The sequence below is a fragment of the Passer montanus genome, unplaced genomic scaffold (genome assembly GCF_014805655.1).
Source record: "Passer montanus isolate IOZ18808 unplaced genomic scaffold, ASM1480565v1 scaffold122, whole genome shotgun sequence".
Lineage (NCBI taxonomy): Eukaryota > Metazoa > Chordata > Aves > Passeriformes > Passeridae > Passer > Passer montanus.
Genome location: NW_024358945.1, coordinates 1460913 through 1481409, shown reverse-complemented (window position 1 = coordinate 1481409; position 20497 = coordinate 1460913). Strand labels below are relative to the sequence as shown.

General features: G+C 43.4%; 1 protein-coding gene across 6 annotated transcripts in view; it reads right to left on the bottom strand.

The window, feature by feature from the left end:
• Window positions 1-243: 243 nt before the first annotated feature.
• PRR5 (proline rich 5) overlaps window positions 244-20497 on the bottom strand; it is a 70973-nt gene continuing 50719 nt past the window's right edge. For all 6 annotated transcript variants that reach the window (XM_039698273.1, XM_039698270.1, XM_039698271.1 and 3 more), the window contains 2 exons: window positions 3916-4054; window positions 244-1218 (listed from right to left, as the gene is read on the bottom strand). In XM_039698273.1, coding sequence (XP_039554207.1) covers window positions 668-1218; window positions 3916-4054 — 690 coding nt within the window. In that variant the 3' untranslated portion in view covers window positions 244-667. The remainder of the gene's footprint in view (window positions 1219-3915; window positions 4055-20497) is intronic.

Genomic DNA, 20497 nt, shown 5'->3' with positions numbered 1-20497 from the left:
TTGAAACCCAATTTTGAGACAACCCTCCCAGACACAAGGTACTGGCTGAGGAAACAGTGGAACCGAAAATGAGACACTAGGCATTGTGTGACATCAGGAAGCACATTTCTGTTTATTTGCCTTTCTTCAAGAACTCTAAGTCACCATTAGGCAAAGGAGTGCATACAAGGATGTACAAGAAAAAGATTAAAAGAGACTTATTTATTGTTGTATTCTGTGGCATGAAAGCCAAAAGCCTTTTTATTTGTTTGTTTGTTTTTAAAGGATATGTTTCTATTCTGGCTGAGGTGTTACAGTTTAGAGAACAACCTACCATCTGCAGGAAACCTCTTCAGAAAATTAGAAGTGAGCACAGCTATTTGCTGAGCTGTTTCCCTGAACAAACACTGCCAGCTGCACTATAATAGTGTTTTACCAGACACTTGTGAGTTTGTGAACCCCTAAGTTTAAAAAGAAATAGGAAATCCATCTGCAGGGTGACAAGGATGGGGAAAAGCAGCTGGAGTTGCTTCCCCCTCAGCAGATTCCCACCTGCTATAAACAAACTGTGTTTGTTCAGTACAGCCACGATCTGCCCAGGCGCAGACAGCCTGCCCACAGTCCGACACACCGTCTTAGTAACTTTCATATATAATATTAAACCCCATAGTTTGTCTCCTAATATCCTTCACACAATGCTCTGTCTGTTCACATCCACATTGTATGCTGATGAATTGGAACAGCCTCTGCCAAAATCAATGAAAATGCCTTCAGAATCAGAGTCGATGGACTCCAAAATCTGATCCACTATGTTCTCAGGGCTGGAAGAGGGAACTGGAAGTAAGGAAGTGTCTCTGTCTAGCTCAAAAGACCTGTGTGGGTCGCCAATTGAATGGAAGAGTCCTTTCTGCTGCTCAGCTGTGCTGAGTTTGCTGGAGCACTGCACTGACCCAGTGCTGGGCCTCTCCTGGTCTCCTGGCAGTGAGCTTTTCATGGCTGTCACGGAGCTCTTGGAACCGTTGTCCATGATGGTGGTGAGGTTGGAGTACCCCTGGAGCTCCAAGCAGGAGGTCATTTCTGAGACCGAGTGCCTTCGGATGCCCGTTCCGTTGGCAGCCATGCCCTCCGTTTCATACTCGGCCACCGGCGTCAGCAGCGGATTGTTGTAGCTCTTGGACCGCACCACGGGGTTCTTGGCAAGGATGTCCCCCGACTTGGAACGCCTGAAGAACCGCTTCTCTGTAAACAAAGACCCAGAGTCATACCTGCAAAGCCTCCCATTAAGGTACTAATAATTATGAGTGTTCAAAAGAAATGCAAAGTCCTGATTATTCATAAGCTTTTCTGGAATGAAACTTTTCTAGAAGAAGACATTTTGCTGATTTTGTAGATTCATAGGCTTCAGATTTCCTAGATTTCTTTAGCATACTGAAGACCCCAAATCATCTTTACAAATAGTAAGTGAGATTCCCTTATATTCACACAACTTCAGCGGCTGAAATAAAACAGTAAATACAATGAGAGAGGTGATACACAGTTGTAAACACTTCCTTTAAACAAGAACAGAAAGTGCAATTCTGTTCTTTTTCAGGCTATAAACATTTTCACTCATTTTTAGTAGCTGAAATTTAACTTTTCCACCCATCCTGGGAAAATAAAGTCTCTTCAAATTTGGAGCATGAGGATTAAGACAGGCAGTTTTTCTACTAATTCTGGAAAAACCTTCTAAGTTCAGAGGGAGACCACCAAGAGTGACTGAAAATGTTAACTAGAGGGCAGTGCCCACAGAAACCTCTTTTTGGGGAAGCAAATCTGCCTTAAATCCAGCAGTGATTGCCTGAATGCTGTTTACCAAGTGGGGTTTAAAAAAAAAAACAAAACAGCAGATGGCAGCAAGTGAGCACTGAGCTTCCTCTCTGGCAGTAGTTCAGCGCTGGAATGTCCTGGCAGTGCAAATAAAATGACCATCATGAGCAAATGACCACCACTCAAACTCTGTGCAGGCCTCAGTGCTCAGATTCACTCCTGCTATCAGCAGAAAAAGTGGTGTGAATAACAGGTCTCACTTTTGAAGCTTTATTTCTGCTACTCTCACTCTGCCATCCCATGAAGGAGGCACAATTGGAGCAGGGGATCAAATCACCCTCTGGAAGTCACGACAGCCTCTGCAAATAAACTCTCTGCTTTAAATCAGGATGCTGGTATATGTTCCCTCAAACATATTCCAATCTCTTAAAATTATGCTATTGTGCAATTATGTACTTACCTAGACACAAATTCCAATCACATGCTGTACTACTAAAAAAGCCAATTTCTGGATTTAAGACTGTATTTTGCAACTGTGTCTGCCTCAGCAGTGAAATCATCTGATCCAAGTTCATTTTTGGACTTTTTCGTTGTTAGGAGTTTGAGCTGGTAATCAGAAAAGGTTCCTGGGGCCATGAACTCAGGTAACAACATGCAACATGCTAGCAAAATAGCTGAAGAGAATTAGATGCAGTAGTTTAAAAGAAGCAGCCACTCACACACTAAGCTCCCTTGGATCCAGGTTCAGTGATTACAGTGAGACCCACTTCAGGAGTGTTGCTACATCTACAACCCAGACTGCAGCAAGAAGTGCCCAGCCCAAAAAAAACCTTCCTATCTTCTGCAGCCATGTAATCAGACATTTATTTGCTAACAACTTGTTTCACTGATGCTTTATTTTCTTTGGGTGAATTTTTTCTATCTTGACATACAAAAGCTTGTATTTAGAAAATGTCAGTTTGAGGCTCCATTTAAATGCTTGTGGCCTTTTAATGGCAAGCAGTGAATACAAAGTAGTAATCCTGAAACATTTTCAGGACATAACCAGCCTCTATTTAGTCATGTAAAACTCATTTGTTTCTTGAACACCTGCTGCAACACAACCATTTTGCCACTCGGCTCCAAGGGAAAATCAACTGCTTTACTGACCATTTCTGACAAGGAAACAGACTGAACTGACTGCAGAGAAAACATGCAATTGAACTTATCTCCCTTCTGTCTGCTCTATTTAATCACACCATCCCAGTATTTACAGTAAAATACTCAGGTACTACCATGTTTCCTTTTTAATTTACACTGGTAGTATCTCCCTTGTATTTTCAACAGATTGCATTGCTATGTAGGATATTCCACCTTCATCCTGGCTGTATCTTGCCATCACAGAAGTCACCAAAGACTTCAGAGCTCCAAGAATCAGAAATTAAGCTGGAGAGAACTCAAGCTGCCACCAGGCCAGGCCACGTTTCCCCCTTGCTCCTTATGGATGCTGATGTTTGTGACAGGTAAAAAGTGTCTCAGCAGGGAAGACTCAATAATCTCCAGAGGCAATGCATGTGAAATTAAGAGATTTTTCCTTCCATGTAATATGAATTCCCACTGCTGTGTAAGACCCACTCTGTATTTCTTATCTCCATTGGGATGGAAAACAGCTTATTACCTTCTACTCTGCAGAAAGCTTTTACATGCTAGAAGGCTTATGTGTTAGCCTTCTCAAAGACAAATTCCTACACTCTCTTCCCTAATTTTAACAGTCTTGTATGATCTTTGTCTACTAATGAACACTAATGAAAATTAACTACTGAGTACTTCAGAAGTGGCTTCTTGCTTCTTCCTCTCACTGTCCATAAAGCATCCTGTGTCAAAACTCTCTTGTTAAAAGGTAGAATGGAAATGCTAAACAAACTCTAGATTCATTTTACTGATTTTTTATTACTGAGCACTTTTATGATGATCTGTTTTCATCTTTTGCCACTCAAGTTTTACTGTGACTCTGCACCTTGCATGGTTTTAAAAAAGAAGCCTGATGTACCCATGTAAGCACTGGCAGCCACCTCTTGTGCAGGCCCTGCATGGAGCAAGGTTTTGGGAAGTTCTCTGTGCTGTGCCAAATGGAGTCTGTGCTGTTCTTACCCAAGATACAGGCAGAGTGCGTGAAGGGTCCGTCACTGGAATACAGACCATACGTGCCCAAGTAAGGAGAAACAACTTTCTGGATCAGGGATTCCAGTTTCAAATAATCTTCAGACACACCTTTCGACTCATGAACCCCCTGAAAAAGAGGAAATACCCAAGATGAGCACTGCCCCCTTCAATTACAAGCTCTCCTGGCTCACCAGGGCAACCAGAGAAGAATAAGCATTTTCACTGAGTGAAAGCAAAGGTGCCCTGCAATGTGATCCCTGTTTGCTGGTACAGCTGATTCCTCTTCTGTAAAACCAAGAGATGTGAATCAGACCAGAGCTACTTTTATGACATTTAAATCCAGGAAAGTATATCCTACTTAGTGCACAGCACTCAGGGAAGGATAGAGGACATGATCTGTAAAGAAGGATTTAAAACATTCCTGGACTTTTTGCTATTGCAATCTTACAGTAACTTCCTGAATGATCACATCTGGTACCACAGGGTGTCACTGCCATCTCGGCAATACCAACAGCATTAAGAAAAAGGTGAAACTGAGATTCTCAGAAATATTTCTTCCAGGATATTTTCAACAATCAATATTTACAGTAAAGAAGTTTGTTCTCTTTCCTCATCCATCTCCTGTCACCTATCATGTTCCAGGAAAAAAAGTCACATTATAATTAGCATGCTAACAATCACCCACAGGCAAAATGTTTAGCCTTTAGCTGTTAACTCTGCACATCAACCCACAAGCAGACTTGATAGGCTGCAGAGGTGACAGAGAAACCTTGCAGAGTTGTATTCTTCCTTCAGCTTACAGCTGCAGAGTGTGTGCTCCTGTGTGGTCTGAGCAGAGCCCCATACACTCTTGAGTAGGATACCTCTTGCAATATGGAGCAAATTCACATTTTCCACGTGCTCAACACATCGTGTCGCAGAATTAAGATCCTAAATGAAATACTCAGCAAGAACTCTGCCAGAATTTAGGAGACTTCATGATGTATTCCTGAGCTACTGTAAAAAGAAAGTGACTGGGATGAAAGCCTCCAGAGAGCAATATAAAGACCAGATGAGTAAAGTTGCAACACTTCCTTCAGCATGTGAAAGGATCCTGACATTCAGGATGTGTTCACAGCTCAGTATGACTCACCAACCAGAGTCCAGAGTGACTCTCAGATGTTTTCTGAATGGCTGACTCCACCCCCTGTTGCTGCACTGCCTCTGTGCTGCCTCGTCACTTGATAAAAGTTTATGAATGGAAAATGAATAATGGATAACGGAGAATTCAAATTTGGACAGAATTTGAATTTGGACAGAATATGAATTCCAGTTCAGCAGTTTTTAAATAACAAATAATGGTGTTTGGTGATGTGGTACGTCCTGAAAAACTCTGGGACAGCCACAAATACAAATTTGAACACAAACGCATATCCAGTGGATCCAAATCCTTGCAGACATCAAAGGAACAGTAGAATGAGCCCACAGTTATTTCACCAGGCAAAATTAACATTGGAATAATTCAGAAGATTTAATGAAGGTGCTCATATTACTTCCAAGTCATTACTGGCCTATTGAGATCTGTTCCAGGGTTTCTAAATCTGCTGGGATTTAGTCAAGCTCTCAGAAAGGCAACATGCCTGCTACCTTATTACATATTAACAAGCCCATCATGAGCACATCAAGCAAAGGCCAGGGCTTAGGATGTCCTGCATCAGGCTCCCACACTAAATACCTCTGGAACTGGTCTCTTAAACATGACATATATGAGTGGCAGAAGCCAGTGATATTTAACATTGCTCATGCCCAGGCCTTGCTGTACAGCTTTATTTACTTTTCTACCATTTTAGTATTTTTTGTACTTGTGAAAGACAAGTAGCTAAATATCAGCTGTGGGTAAAGAACCCTGTCGCACTGCACGGTGGGGAACTGCAAGGAGTTCTTTTAAAAATGGATGGTCTAGAACGAAATTAAGTGAACCGAGACAACCTTGCCTCTGAGAACTGTTTCTTGGTAACCAAAACCAAGAACAACAAAAAAAGAAGTTGCCCTACTTCTAGAAAAGACAGAGAAGGAGGAAGAAAAATGGAAAAGGATAGTGAGGAGAGACTGAGAGGGAGAGGGGAGACAGAGAGGGAAAGCAGGACTGGGAGTGACTGTCGAGGTCCAGGCAGGGGGTATGAGCTGTGCACAGCTCCAGAGAGGCACGGCCCCACAGGCACGGCCCCACAGGTCATGGCCCCACAGGCCGTGGCCCCACAGGCACGGCCCCACAGGCCATGGCGGGGATCATTGCAGCAGTGGCCGGATCGAAGGCAGGCAGGGCTGACACAAGTGACTCAAGGACACAGGGAGGCAGGACAGACACGAGGACCAGGAAGCGCCAGCAGGGGCAGGAGAGCCAAAAGGCATGCTGGAGCCAGGGAAAAAAGGACAAAAAGCAGGCTAAGGCCAGGACAAAGGAGCAGAGCTCAGCAGGCTCCTCAGTAGGAGCCAAAGCAAAACCACAAGACTCAAAAGTCCCCCAGACCCAAAAAGCCCCAAGAAAACAAATCTGGAAAGACCCCCGGAGTTTGTGATGAAGTTACTTCCATAGCCCCTGGCTGCTCCCCAAGTCTGCCTGCTGGCCCAGTCCAGCCTTCCACTGCGGAGTGCAGTGTCCCCTGTGAGCTCTGAAATGGTTGCCAGGCAAAGCCCCCCAGAGACAAGGCTTTCTCCCATCTTCTTCTACTTGTCTCCCCCACATGCCTCTGACAATCAGTGTTGAGACAAATCAAAACTAAATTGGCTCCTCACAAACCCCAGTAACTCACTAGTGCCACACTGCTCAAAAACTTACTCTTACCACCAGCAGAACTGTATGAGTAACAGAAGTGTCCTTGCCTATTGGCGCCTTAACACTGTCTGAGTTCCTATTAGCCTTCAGGTCTGAAGAGTTCTTTTGGTTTTGAATTATATGTTCTGATGAACTCATCAAAAGCCAGAGCTATATTCTGCATGGACAGCTGCTCTTGCAAGGATACAAAGAGACTTCCAGCAGTTCTGCTGGGCTGGGATAGGCTCCTGTGGTAAGATGAGAGGATGGAGAGTTGACCCCCAAGCTACAGCCGCTGGGACACCTCTCCATCATGTGGCCGGGGGCTGTGCAGGGCACAGACTCACCTCATCCCCACCACTGCTGTTCTGCAGAGCCCACTGGCTCTCTGTTCCTGAGTAACACTCTCTTCTCTGAAAAACCCAGCTTCCTCACCACCTGCTTCTTCTTCAGTCTTGCCCTCAACCTTTATTTCTGTTCTCTCAAAGCATTGTTAATCTCCACCTCTTTTTCATTTCAGCATCTTTTAGTTGCCACCTTTGAAGTGAAGAGGCCACTGAATTCTACCATTACAGTGTAAAACCACTCAGTATTGACACAGCCTGCTATTAGTTTTAATCCTCAGTTCTGTATTCCAAGAGATATGTATAAAAACATACTGAAAACTCGTAAAATGTGGGGTGTTTGCTGCAGCCAGTGCTGACTTCTGCACTGCGCCCTTGCACAAACATGCTCTGTTACCTGTGACATCCTCTACACTGACCATTGTTCTAAGCTTTTCTGCAGGAGCTTGATGGAGCAACCCCCTTAAACCTTTTACTTGCTGTGGAGCTTCTGCCAGAACAAGAGCATAACAGGGTGCAGATCCCATCCTGACCCTGCAAACCAGTGGTTTTCCTGCATTTCTTTCAGATGTGATACTCAATGACAAGCATCCTCTGGGCCTCTATGTTACCAAATACAAGTACATCCCAAAGTTTAGCAAGGACAATTTCAGCTTTTCCAATCTAAACTGTCCATATGATGTAATGACATTCTCACTTATTTTGTTTTGATTTAGGTGCCAGGCCCAAGAGTGCATTTAAACTCCTGTCTCCCTACCAGAGGTTTCTAACCCATCCCCTGTGCCACATGTACAATGACCTGTTTTTGTAACACCAAATTCAGTAAAAAAGCACTTCTAGTAGAAGCTTAGGGATGGAGGAAAGTATAGTTATTATAAATGTTTCATATATCTGTATGTAAAGACAGATAAATAGATAGTTAAGTATGTGTAGACATCTGTACACCCACCTACATCAGTATCTATAAGAAGTTCTTTTTAGACCCTTCCCCAAATTTGTAAGTGATTGGTGCTTATAAAGGCAAACGAAATGAGCCTTAGAGTTAAGCCAACTTGGATTGTTAGTTGTGTCACAACAGTTTCTGAAGAAATGACGACAGGACTTGAAAGTCATCAATAAAATGATAATGATAATAAAGTATTTTGCTGTTATTTTGGCAGCTTATGCTTCTTCTTGTACTTCTTCTGCTCAATGCCTTACTATTTCAGTATTTCACTATGAAGCAATAAAGCAAAAGCCACAAGGCTGGCTGCTTAGCTTACAATAAGCTCTATCACAATTTGGAGAAAAAATAAAACTTGGAGCATTATCAGTAAAACAGAGAGTCTACCTGTATCTTTAATGCAATATTTGCTCTGCAAACCTGCAAAAACCTACTGTAAAAGATATCTGTTGCCTTTCATCAATGTCCTTTCATGAACCCAATCTCATTTTAGCAGAAGAATTTCATGCTTCTCTGTGACTGTGAGAAGTATCTATTGAATTCCTTTCAAAGGAATGAAATAGACTTGACCTATTTATTTTGCAATTGAGGGCCAAAATAGCTCAATATCAAATATCTGCAAGCACCTTAGTACTTTTGGAAGAGTGGAACTGCTGGATCAAATCCTCATGCTGATCACACTGTTTCAAAACACAAGGGTCACCTCATTATGTCTCCATTTGGAAAGGATTATCATGTAATATTATATAGAGTCTGCCCTACTCTGAAGGCATGGGGATTTGAGTCTTGAATAAGTAATTACTGTTGCAAATGGAAGACATCTATCAAGAACAGAGACATGTATTACTTACTGCATGAGATACAGTACCCAAGTCCAAAACTTCATTAACCTTAATTAAATGGTTTTGAAACCAAATTTTTTCTGCAGTAATTCAAATGCATTAAAAGGGGCCCTATGCATGACTGGTTTTGATATGTAAACATGCAAGCACTCCCAGAAGGGCCACATCCTTAAAGACTATGGGTTATTTACTTTATGAAGACACTGTCCCATCTGCTGGACCAGCCATGTGCATGGGCTCCACTGCTACGCTTGAGTGTGGCAGTGGAATAAAACTTTTATTTAGGAACAAAACCCCATAAGTGAAATCCACAATCATTCCAGTAAGTAGGGATGCACCAAACTGCTCAGGTTTGCATCCCTGTTAATTCTGTAAACTAACCACAAACTCCTACTGAGCTTTTGAAGGGCACAAGGGCTTCTTGTGAAAGCACAAAGGAAAGAATAAATGAGTAAACAGGTATGTTCAGAAGAATAGGTGGGGGATTTGTACCTAAGCACATAAAGCCACAACCTCCTTTTTCAATATGTACAATCATAGAATCAGAGAATGGTTTGGGTTAGAAGGGACCTCAAAGCTTATCTCATCCCATCCCCTGCAGGGACACCTTCCACTAGACCAGGGTGTTCCAAACCCCATCCAACCTGGCCTTGGACAATTCCACAGGTGGGGCACCCACAGCTTCTTTGGGCAACCTGTGCTAGGGTCTCACCACTGCAACAGGGAAGAATTTCTTCTGTATATAGGATTTATTTAAGCTTTAAAGTCCTAAAGGAGAGGCAACCTCAGGCAGGCATTTAAAAATGTAAAGGGTCCCTCTCAAAGATAACCTTAAAACATGTTCAGTGTTCATTACTTTAACCTTTTACATGCTATTCTTCAAAGCACTCCAAATATAGAATGCTTTGAAGATTTTTTTTGGTGTACATAAATTATAACAAAAAATACTGCTAAGCCATTATTAACATTGTATCTAGGCACATGCTACCTGACTTGTAAAGCTGCCAGGAACATGAACTATTTTGATAACATTTGCCACAATTTTTCTTTACCTAAATAAAATTTTTAGAAATCATCAAATGTCCTTGCTTTCGTTTACCACGGCAACAAAATAAGCACAATCACAAGTCTGTACTTCTGTTTCCTATTACATTAATTCTCCCCACCCTATTCTTCCCTCAAAGAAGTGAACATGCAGGCAAGTAATCCTGACATTGCTCCAGCTTGGTGGAGGATACAAACCTGCCTGCAGCCTCTGCCCCTCTGCAACTAGGTGGTCATTGCTGCACCCAGGCTCTTTATTCACCATTACAACAGAAATACTTTCATTTTTTTTCTTTCAAAAAGGACTCCTAACATTTCATGATAGTGTCAGCACTTCCAAGTGACTGTAAACCAGGCTGCCCAAGCCCAGCCCACTGGGGAGCTGCTCTGAGTTGCAAAGGAATCCAGAAATTAGTCACCTGCCTTACACCACTTCTCAGCTGGTCTTGGTTAGTTCCTTTCCTCAGGCTCTGGTAAGAAACTCAGACATGAAGCAATTCCCCAAAGACAGACAGCCATGAAAATTTAGGCTGCTGGTAGTTTGGTCCATATCCTTAGACAGTCTGACTGAATTAGGATACAGAATTTTAGGTTTCCCACACTATTCTGAGCAGAGGTAGGGTGTGTTATGTTCCTGTCTCAAGGAAACCTGGCACATGGCAGAATGGGAGTTGGGTTTGTGCATCCGTTGCTGCTTATTCCTCTCTCTTCTTACCCCAAAAAACTAGATGAGAAGCTGCAGATCTCCTTTTTACCTGTACTAGGGAGCGAAGAGGTGGCAAATCCCCACCATTAACAGCCTGTGCAGACAGACCAATAATGAAATACAGCTGTACTGGGTTTGCATGGCAAAGCTTTGGTAGCAAGGTGGGGGGTGCAGGGGTGGCTTCTGCAAGAAGAAGCTGCTGGAAGCTTCCTCCATGTCTGGCAGAGACAGTCCCTGGCAGTTCCAAAGATGAATGTGCTTCAGGACAAGGCTGGGCCAATTAGAAATGGTGGTAATGCCTCTGTGATAATGTATTTCAGAGAAAAGGAAAAAAGAAGTTTTTGCACAGCTGTAATTGCAGCCAGAGAAGAGTGGAGTGAGAATATGTGAGAGAAATCTCAGCAGACACCAAGGTCAGTGAAGAAGGAGGGGGAGAAGGTGTTCCAGGCAGAGGAGCTGGGATTCCTCTGCGACCATGGTGAGGTCCATCCACCAGCAGCCTGTGGAGGAGACCCACGCCAGAGCAGGGGGATGCCTGAGAGGAGGCTGTGACCCCATGGGAGGGCTGTGGAAGGAGGGGGCCGTGCTGGAGCAGCCTGTCCCTGAAAGACCGTACCCATGGCAAGATGACCCATGCTGCAGCAGTTTGATGGGGAGCGTTGCCCATGGAATGGGCTCACACTGCAGCAGTTTGCAGGGATCTGTTGCCTGTGAGATGAACTTACACTGGAGAAGTTCATGGAGAACTGTCTCCCGTGGGACAGACCCCATGGTGCAAGCAGGGGAGCAAGTCCTTTCCCAAAGCAGTGGGAGAAACAGTGGGTGATGAACTGATCATAACCCCCATTCCCTGCCTCCCTGCCCAGCTGGAGTAGGAGGTAGAGCTGTGAAGGAGGGGTGTGGGAAGAACATGTTTTTAAAGTTTTATGTTATTTCTCATTATCCTGCTCTGGTTTTGTTAGCCATAAATTCAATTAGTATATCTAATTAGGCTCTCTTGCCTGTGACAGTATTTGATGAGAGATCTCTCCTGGTCCTTACCTCAACCCTTTTTTGTATGTTCTCTCCCCTGTCCAGCTGTGGAGGCGAGTGATGAGAGAGGCTTTGGTGGGTGCCTGGCATCCAACCCACTACACAGGAGCCCGCTCCTGGATCATGGAGCAGCTTCTGCCCCAGTGCTCTGGGAATTACAGCCTGTTCACAAGTACTTGGTAGTGCAGCATGATATAAAACAAAGATGAAATTTTCTTCCTAAGTATTTCTGATAGCCACCAGCACAAGAATAATATATTCACCACCCCATCCAGCTGCCTTGAAATCTTGACAATTGGTGAGTTACACTGATGGAAAAATGATTTACCCTAAAAATCCGGCAATGCACCAGACCAGAGAACTAAGCACAGAACTCACAACAGCTGGAGACAAAAGAGCTACAGCTAAAACTATCACATCCTCTGGCCACCTCACGCACACCCTAAAGGGATGTTTCATATATGGCAAGAGACCACTAACAAGCCTGGCTGCTGGCTGTTCTTGCTACCTGCTTTTCATTGATGTTTGCCTTACATAATTCCACTTCAGGGCCTTAGATGGATCCCAATCTGGCCATCACTCTCTCATGCCTGATTCCTTCCATTTTAAACCTTTGCTTCATCCCTTTGACATCTGCTGCTTCACAATACCCCACACCCATCCTGAGCTCCTCTTTCAGTCCATGGGCAAGCCCCCTGTCATCTGCTGAGCTCCTCTGCCACACAAGCCTCTCTGCATTCACCTTTACCAGAGGCTGCTTCAGTTCTGGCTCAACAGCTGCACACACATTGCCTCAAGTAACTCCTCACTCATCTGTGTATTAATATCATCATAAACAACTATTAAACACCCAAAGTGCTTTTAATTGACCAGCAGTAACTTAGTGTTTCACTCAGTACTTATAAAAGGTCACAGCTTCTGTGTTTTTCGGTTCTGACTAATAGTACCCACCACTTGCAACACCCAGGAATGGCTCAGCTGCTTTTTACATCCCTCTTTAGCACAGGCTATTAAGAGACCATTTACCTAATAAATTATACATTGAAAAGTATCTCTAGTGTCTAAAGGTACCCTAAAAACTGGATGCAATGGAGGAACTACTTCATGCCCACCTGAAACTTGTGGTTGTGCTAAATCAATGACTGGTCATTGACTAAAGGCTGGAGCACTCACCTTGAGCTTTAACACTTCAGCTGATCAGCATGTGTGCATGAGTAAGTATTGGTGCAAAGGATTGTCTTCTGCTTCAACTGACAAACTGCTGGATAGCTTTTAAATGAAAAAATAAAAAAGAATAAAATAAAACACAAATAAAATCTGTATTCCTCGAGACCCAGGGGAACACACAAACCAGACCTTCTGGACCCAAGCCCCAGGCCCTGCCAGTAACAGACACAGCACTGAGGGACGCACAGCATGGCTTGGTGTTTAGGTTACCAACTTCTGAACTCAGGAAAGAAAAGAGGAAAAGGCAAAGTTCTGGATTATTTAACAAAGTCATTTCAGCAATGATCACTCTCAGTAACTTAATGGAACAGAAGAGCAAAGTCTTCTGCTCACAGACAAGAAGTGGCTGTGTATGGCTCAGCTCATGGCCAGATAAAACACTCTGGACCTCAGTCTGCTGTAGCATCCTCTGTATGGGGACATCAGGGGCACCCTTGGTGGCTGGACTTGCCCTTGTCTGTTAATAAAATGCTGAAACAGTCCTGACCTGGTGCTACGTGAAAGGAAACACTGCCAGAAGCATTTACAGGGTCAGTTCTGAAAGCAAAGTGAGGTCCTGCCCTCATGTATTGCCCTGTCTTAACCACACAGGCAAACAGCTAACAAGTGTACCTATTTTCTGCTTAAAAGCAGCAGATTCCTTGGAGAAAAGGAAAACTCAGTATGACAGAAGAAACACTCAGGCAATGGTGATAATCTGACACATACTGGATAACAATCATTGCCCAGACACTCCCAGAGAAAACTGAAATTTAGTCACAAGGCAGAAGCAGAATAATATCCATTGTGAAAATACATGATTCAGCTAACACTGGTGGTGGAGATTTTTGGTGCAGTGCAGTCTGCACACCCTGGTGACCACATAAACAGCAAGATGTGCTGCTGGGCATAGCCAAATAGAGAGCAGCAGCCTTGCTTGTGACACATTTGGAAACCAGTGCCCTTATAGGTCAGGACAACTTGTTATCCCACTTTACTGCATTGCAACCTTCAGGAACTTGAGTAACATACACCAACCCTGCCTCAGGGCAGGCAAGAAATCACCATGGGGACAAGCTGGAGACAAATGGGTCGCTAGTCCTTGCCACATGCATCACCAGTGGCACAGCATATGCTCCCAGTTACACTGTGGTTCACATTCTGGATGGAGATCTGCAGTGCTCCATGTTCCTTAGAAGAGACAGATGCACACACTTTACAGCCAGCTATCCGACTTGCACCAATCTTCTGGACAAAATCACAGACTACTCACAGACAAACCTACGGCAGCAAAGTTACATTATGGTTTGCTTAGTTGAGAAGAGGCCTCAGGAGCTGTCGCCATCTATGCACAGCTTTTGTTTGCTCTGCAGCACTGTTTCATTGTCTAAACCCATCCAGCACAGGCTCTGGATGAGATCACAGTGGTTCCTGGAGCAGCAAGTGTTGCCCAAGAGCTGAAGCCTTCCTGTAGCACACAGCTGTTCAGGAGCTGCTGCTCTTTCTGCACCACACAGCATTGTCCTGGAAGTCTCCTCTTCACATGCCCTCCATCTTCAGTGGCCATGCACAGCACTCTGAGAAAAAACTCAAAGATCTCGCTCTTATACCCACTGTAGGAACTCACATACAAGAAGGAGGGCTCTCTCATCTCCAATGCCCACCTTGTTCCCAGGATGTCAGTCCTGCAGAGCAAATCCTGCAGTATTACACAAATTTATATAGCAGTATTATACTACATTTGTGTAGCACCATCTGGCCTCCATTTACACATGCACACAATGCAAACTGATGAGTAAACTCATGGAAGTATTAGATGTGATAATGGATTCTTCTCAGCTTTTGCTAACTTGACACCAAGGGTAATGCAATGCATAGAATCAGCCATGCAGTTTCAGACCTTAAAGTTAACTAAATTCAACATTTTCTTGCCAACAGTGATAGCAAGAGAAATGCACAAAGAAAGGAAATAGGGCATGCTCAGTGCAGGCTTTCTTGGAGGATATGCTGGTGCTTCTAGTGAACAGGGATGTAAAAACTTGCTGCATGGGACTCTGCAGTAGCCCTTAAGCATAATCAATCTGTGCTAGAAATTATTTAACAGTCAAGATGAAGATTGTCAATAAATTATAGAATAACTGATTTCCAGATATAAAGAACCAGCTTAGCTATTGAGTTCTCTGAACAGAGGAGAGGATGGATCTTTTTGGTACTTTAGCAAAGTACTTTTCTTGTGTGGTTGCAGCTTCCCTATTCAGGAGTAGGGTGCATGCAGTTCTGAATCCTTCAGCTCAGTCACCCTCAAAGACAATGTTTCCTCCATTTGCTTCAGTCTGTGCTCACTGACACTGAGCACCACTGAGAAGAGTTTGGTTCAATTTTCTTTACATTCTCTCTTCAAGTATTTGTAACAAGATGCCCCTGAGACATCTCTCTCCACGCTGCACAGCCCCAGCTCTCTCAGTCCTTCCTCACAGGCTTTCCTCCTGTCCCTTTACCACCTTCACAGTGCTTTGTTGGAGTCTCTCCAGGAGGTCCACGCCTCTCCTGCCCTGAGGAGCCCAGAGCTGCACACAGCACTCCAGGTGTGCTCTGCTGAGCAGAGGGGCAGGATCACCTCTCTGACCTGCTGACAGTACTTTGTCTAATGCAGCCCAGGACACCACTGGCCATCCTTGCAGCCAGGGCACACTGCTAGCACAAGTTCTACTAGTTCCAACAGGGCTCAGCTTCTGGAGCACTCTGCTTGAGGACTCTATTTGAAAGCTTCAAGTCCCATAAAGTACTGAATAAACTCACTGTGAGGGATTACAAGATCAACTAATGCATTTTGGAGAGACATCTGGGTAATTAAATGCCCTGCATCCAAGGAACTGGGAGCAAGGGACAGAGACTGAGAATTGAATGTACCTGCTCCTGCTTCTAGCCCACTTGTCCATGTTTGCCAGGCTTTGTTTGTCTAGAAAACTTTGGGTACTTCTCCTGGGTTTCCCTGATGATGCATGCTACTTTCATCCCAAGCAAACAACTCTGACATGTTTTACCCTTTAGGAAATAGATTCAAAACAGAATCAAAACTGCTTCAAGAAGAGACTAAATTTTGCTTTGGTGAAGCCTGTGTTGACTAAGCTGACCTAATCTGCTGAAATCCTTCCCCATAGGGCTTCCTCTCCCGCAGTCCAAAGGCAAAACAAGAAAATGTGCCTGGGCTGGGAAGAAACAGAAGTCACACCTTTGCAGCCTGGAACAAGCTCGAAGAATGTAGTTTATCCTTGAGAGGGCTCTTTGAGCCCAGTGTGGGGGGCTGAGAATTCACAATGGACTCACTTTCGGTAACCCTCTAGGACTATACTATGTGTGTTTGTAAGGTATTACCTCATGGCAGAATGAAGTGGGAAAAGCAGGACTCGTACATCACACATTCTTATATGCCACAAGTCACCAAAACCCCTGTGAAGTTAACATTTTTATACCAGTTTACAACCACGGGAAGCTGTGCCTTATGCATTACATGTTAATTCCTAGGCATTAGTATCCTTTTTGCACATGCTGGACAGATGCAGCTGCATCATTCATGGCTGTATTGTTACGAGCCCTTGATAGCCTTGCCTCACATTATTTTTTCCTCTTCTCATTTTATCCTAAAGCACTGGCATATCGGTAAAGCCCGTACTTCTTGCTTTTCTCATAGCAACAGCAGTCACAGGAGGGAGAGGCACAGGAGCTTGCCATTGCCATATTGACAAAAGTCAGCACTTCAGATCCCTGTTACTGTCCCAGAAAGAAAGATCTTGTCACATTCACTTTAATCTCCAGCAAGTGCCAAATTATGTCAATGTCAGTGTCAGAAGCTGCTCTGTCTCTTCCTTCTTTTCACTGGTAGCAATGAGGCACAGATAAAAGATAAGGAAGACAAAACACCCAGCCATGGTTTGTGTTCAGCTGGTGAGTTTTTCAAATGGCTTGGCTGCATAAGGATAGGCAGCAAACAGATTTTTCTTTCTGGAAAGAACCAAACACTAGAACCAGGTTAGTCTCTGCCTGACCTACAGATATCCAATGTCTTATGTTTCTTTAAATTGTCATTAAACATTTTATATGGAACTGCAAAAGAAAAAGCAGAAGGATAAGGACCAGTAAAAGATATTAAATTATTGAGAATTCAAAGTAAGTTACTTTGAAGCATTAAATACAGTGCTAGAATTCTGCAGAAGCTGAGCAGCCAGTTCATTAAATAAGACCCAAGGAAAATAATGGTATGCCTTTCTTCCTTTTATAGGTGTCTGATTCCCACCTAAGTGACTCCCCTGGGCATAGGCCAGAGCAGTCTAATAAGCTCCTGTGACTTTCCAAGAACTGAACAAATGAATCCACACAAAGATGAATGCCTCTGAAGAGCTGTTTATGGAACACATTTGAGCTGGACTTAGTTTATCTGCATTCACAAATGCTTTAGGACTGTCATATTATACTCTCAGGCAAATACACACATGCACAGAAATGCAGAGATCACCTGTGAGTTGCCAAGGAATAAGATGTGATGTTTAATGTCCAAGAGAATAAATCTTCTAATTTTTTAGGCTCCTCCTGAAGTTGTTGCTAATCTATACACTTTAGGCTCATATAACATTGCTGGGAAATTGATGACTTATAAGTCTGAGCATTCAGGACTTTTACCCAGCCTTGGGTGCATGAAGACTCTTGCAATGGAGGAGGCTTGGGGATACCTGGTGTCCAGTGACAGAAGCAGCTGACAACTCTTAGCTTACTCAGAATCAAATATGACAAGTACTCCTCATCAGATGCTATCCCTTGTTAAAAATCCCAGCAGTATAAATTCATTCCAGGATAACAAACTTTTGTCAGTGTAACTACTGCAAACTGCACTTGCTGATAGAGACAATAAATGAACCAGAAAAAGAGAGAATATTGCACAGAAATAAATGTATCTACAAAATACTCTGCAGTGCCAGTCTTGAAGGCCAGATTCTCAGTTTTGCATGTGTGAACACAAAGCAACAGAGGGCTCTTCTCTTTGTGTCCTGGCTGCAAGATTTCTTACCTGACTCTTCATGGAGCTGATGCAAACAACACAAACAAACCACCCTTTCAACAGGAAGGAAGAAAACATCTCAGATAAAGTATAGGTTTTTGATACGGTGATTTATATTTAAATAAGGTCTACAACACATTTACTTATTGGTTTCTGCTTTTTGTGTCTTCTAAACCAGGAATTCAGACAAATGTAAAGATAAGTTAAAGCATGTGAAAACCTCACACCCACACCACTTTGTTCAACCTATGCTTCAGGTCTAGGAGAGTTAGTAAGAAAACCTCCCAAAAGCAACCACCACTTGTGAAAACCTGCAGCCATAAAGAATTGACTACAACTGGCATTACAGGGTTACAGCACCTCTATAGCTGCAGCTTTCTGACAGCAAAGGTTATTTTGTTTTTAACCACTATGCTGTCCTTAGTTTCATGTGTGGCTGCTGAGATGGAAAACCAGCACTCTCTGCATTTCACTTTCAGATCTTGCAACGTACTTTTCCACTCCTTTAAAATGGAAGGAACTTTGCAGAAATAACAAAAAGGTCACAGTGGGCAGCTTATTTTGTCTTCCTCAACAGAGAGAGACAATGGGCAAGGGACTTCAAATGAGGCACAGAGAGCCAAAGAGGAAACCACAGGTTTTATTTTTTTTTCTTTAGAGCTTGTATTTAGTGATGCCTCATCCCCCAGCATGAGAGATACTGTTTTGTGAGGCCTCCTCCCACAGCACAAGAGATATTGTGTTGTGCTCTTGGTTTTTCAAATATGTCAGGTCACCTTAAGAGATTCTGTGAATTCAAATAATCCTAATGTTAACTGAAAGATGCAGATGAACACTCTTTAATTCTTCTCTTTCAGCTTTCTCACACCTCAGGAGAGATACCTGGAGACAAGATGTTCCAGTTTCAGCAGCCAGGGCAATTTTTGACAACATACTTTGGGAAGCAAGTTGGATAGTAGTGGTTTTGCTTCACAAAGTTCTTTTCTAAACTCTTCCTCTACTTACCCCTCTCCCTCCAGTATCATCATTTAAAGCAGACTGAGCTCCTGTGCATCATTCAGTGCTGAAAAGCAGTTTTAGTTCTTTTCCTTCCTTCATCCATAACTCTGCTCTTAAATGCCCTACAACTTAAACAGGAGCATCCTGCAGGCACTTCAGCTTGTGCTGCCTGTGAGCAGCCACAAAGGATTAACATTTCAGTTTGTGCTTTGTAATTGAGCCAGGCTATGCTGGCAACTCAGTTTCAGTGATATAAGGCCCTTCTTGCAAGCTGTGATAAAACTATCACTGACTGCCAGAACAGGAATATTATTCGTCCCAGAGCTCTCCCTTTCCTGAAAGATTGCTGGTTTGTAATTACACCAGGTTACACCACTGGTGAGAAGCAGCTCTATTGAACTGAAGAACCCAAGTCTAATAATTAACCTGAGAACTGACCTCTGCTCCTTTAAATGGAGCAGTTCCATTTCCTCTTTAAAAAGTTTTCCTTTCTGTCCAATAAGGAAAGTATCTTCTCCTGACAAATTAACAAAGCTTTTCCCCTACACCCTGAGAAGGTAAAAGATAATACCAGATGCACCATGCATTAGTTCCCAAAGCTCTGCTACTTTAATCCAGTCTAACAGAGTGGTGCATTTCAACCTCTGACATTACAATTGCTGTCTTAAAGAACATGCGCTATTCCTTAACTACATCACACGGCTGCAAGAGGCTGCCAAGGACAGAAAGAGAAAATCTCAGCTCTAAGTTCAACACTTGGTCCAGATGTTATCACTGGCAACGTCTTCTGTCCATGGGACTCTGCTCCAGTCACCAAGTTTCTTATGGAAGTGGTGTTCACAGTGGTCACAAATCACGATTAGACAACATCCCCATCAAGACACCATCTCTCAGCCCAGAAAATCAAAGCGCACAAGACCACCATGTGCTCATTGGACAGCTGAATTGCTCTCTTCCAGCCTTATTAACAAATGGAGTTCACCTAAATTGAGAAAATTCCACTATGGCACTAATGCATAAAATTTGATTTTGTTTAACATGACATTTGAGTTCAGAAAAAAGTCTTTGCTCTGAATTCCAACTACTTACTAACACTGCTAAGAATGTAATTAGCCAATTCCCAGATTTTCTTCTGACCTTTTCCCACAATTCCCATTAGGTTTGAAACCACGAGATTAGCAGAGCTATTGCCAAGTTAAGATTTTCACCATCCCCACCACACAACCATATGCAAACTATGCAGAAATAAACACCCAGGGGCAAATTCCCTCTCACTTGGTTATTGATTTCCATGAACAGCTTTGCAACAAGAATGGATTTGACCCTTTGCTCTAAACAGGCATCCACGGTATTAACACTTCAGGTTGCTGAAGAAAGCAGATTTGCAAAGAAAAAATCAGGATGGTACTCAATTGCCAGCTCACCACTGAATCCATTAAAAGCCAGATCCTGCCCGCAGCCAACACAGACTCCCTAAAGTAATCACAAAAATCTTGCAGACCTGTCAGCAACAATGCTGCTGAAGCCTGATTTAGAAGGGAAGCCTGACTTAGAACGGGCAGTTTGCCTCACACCTCAGAAGGGCTGAGGCCTAAGAACATCCCTGT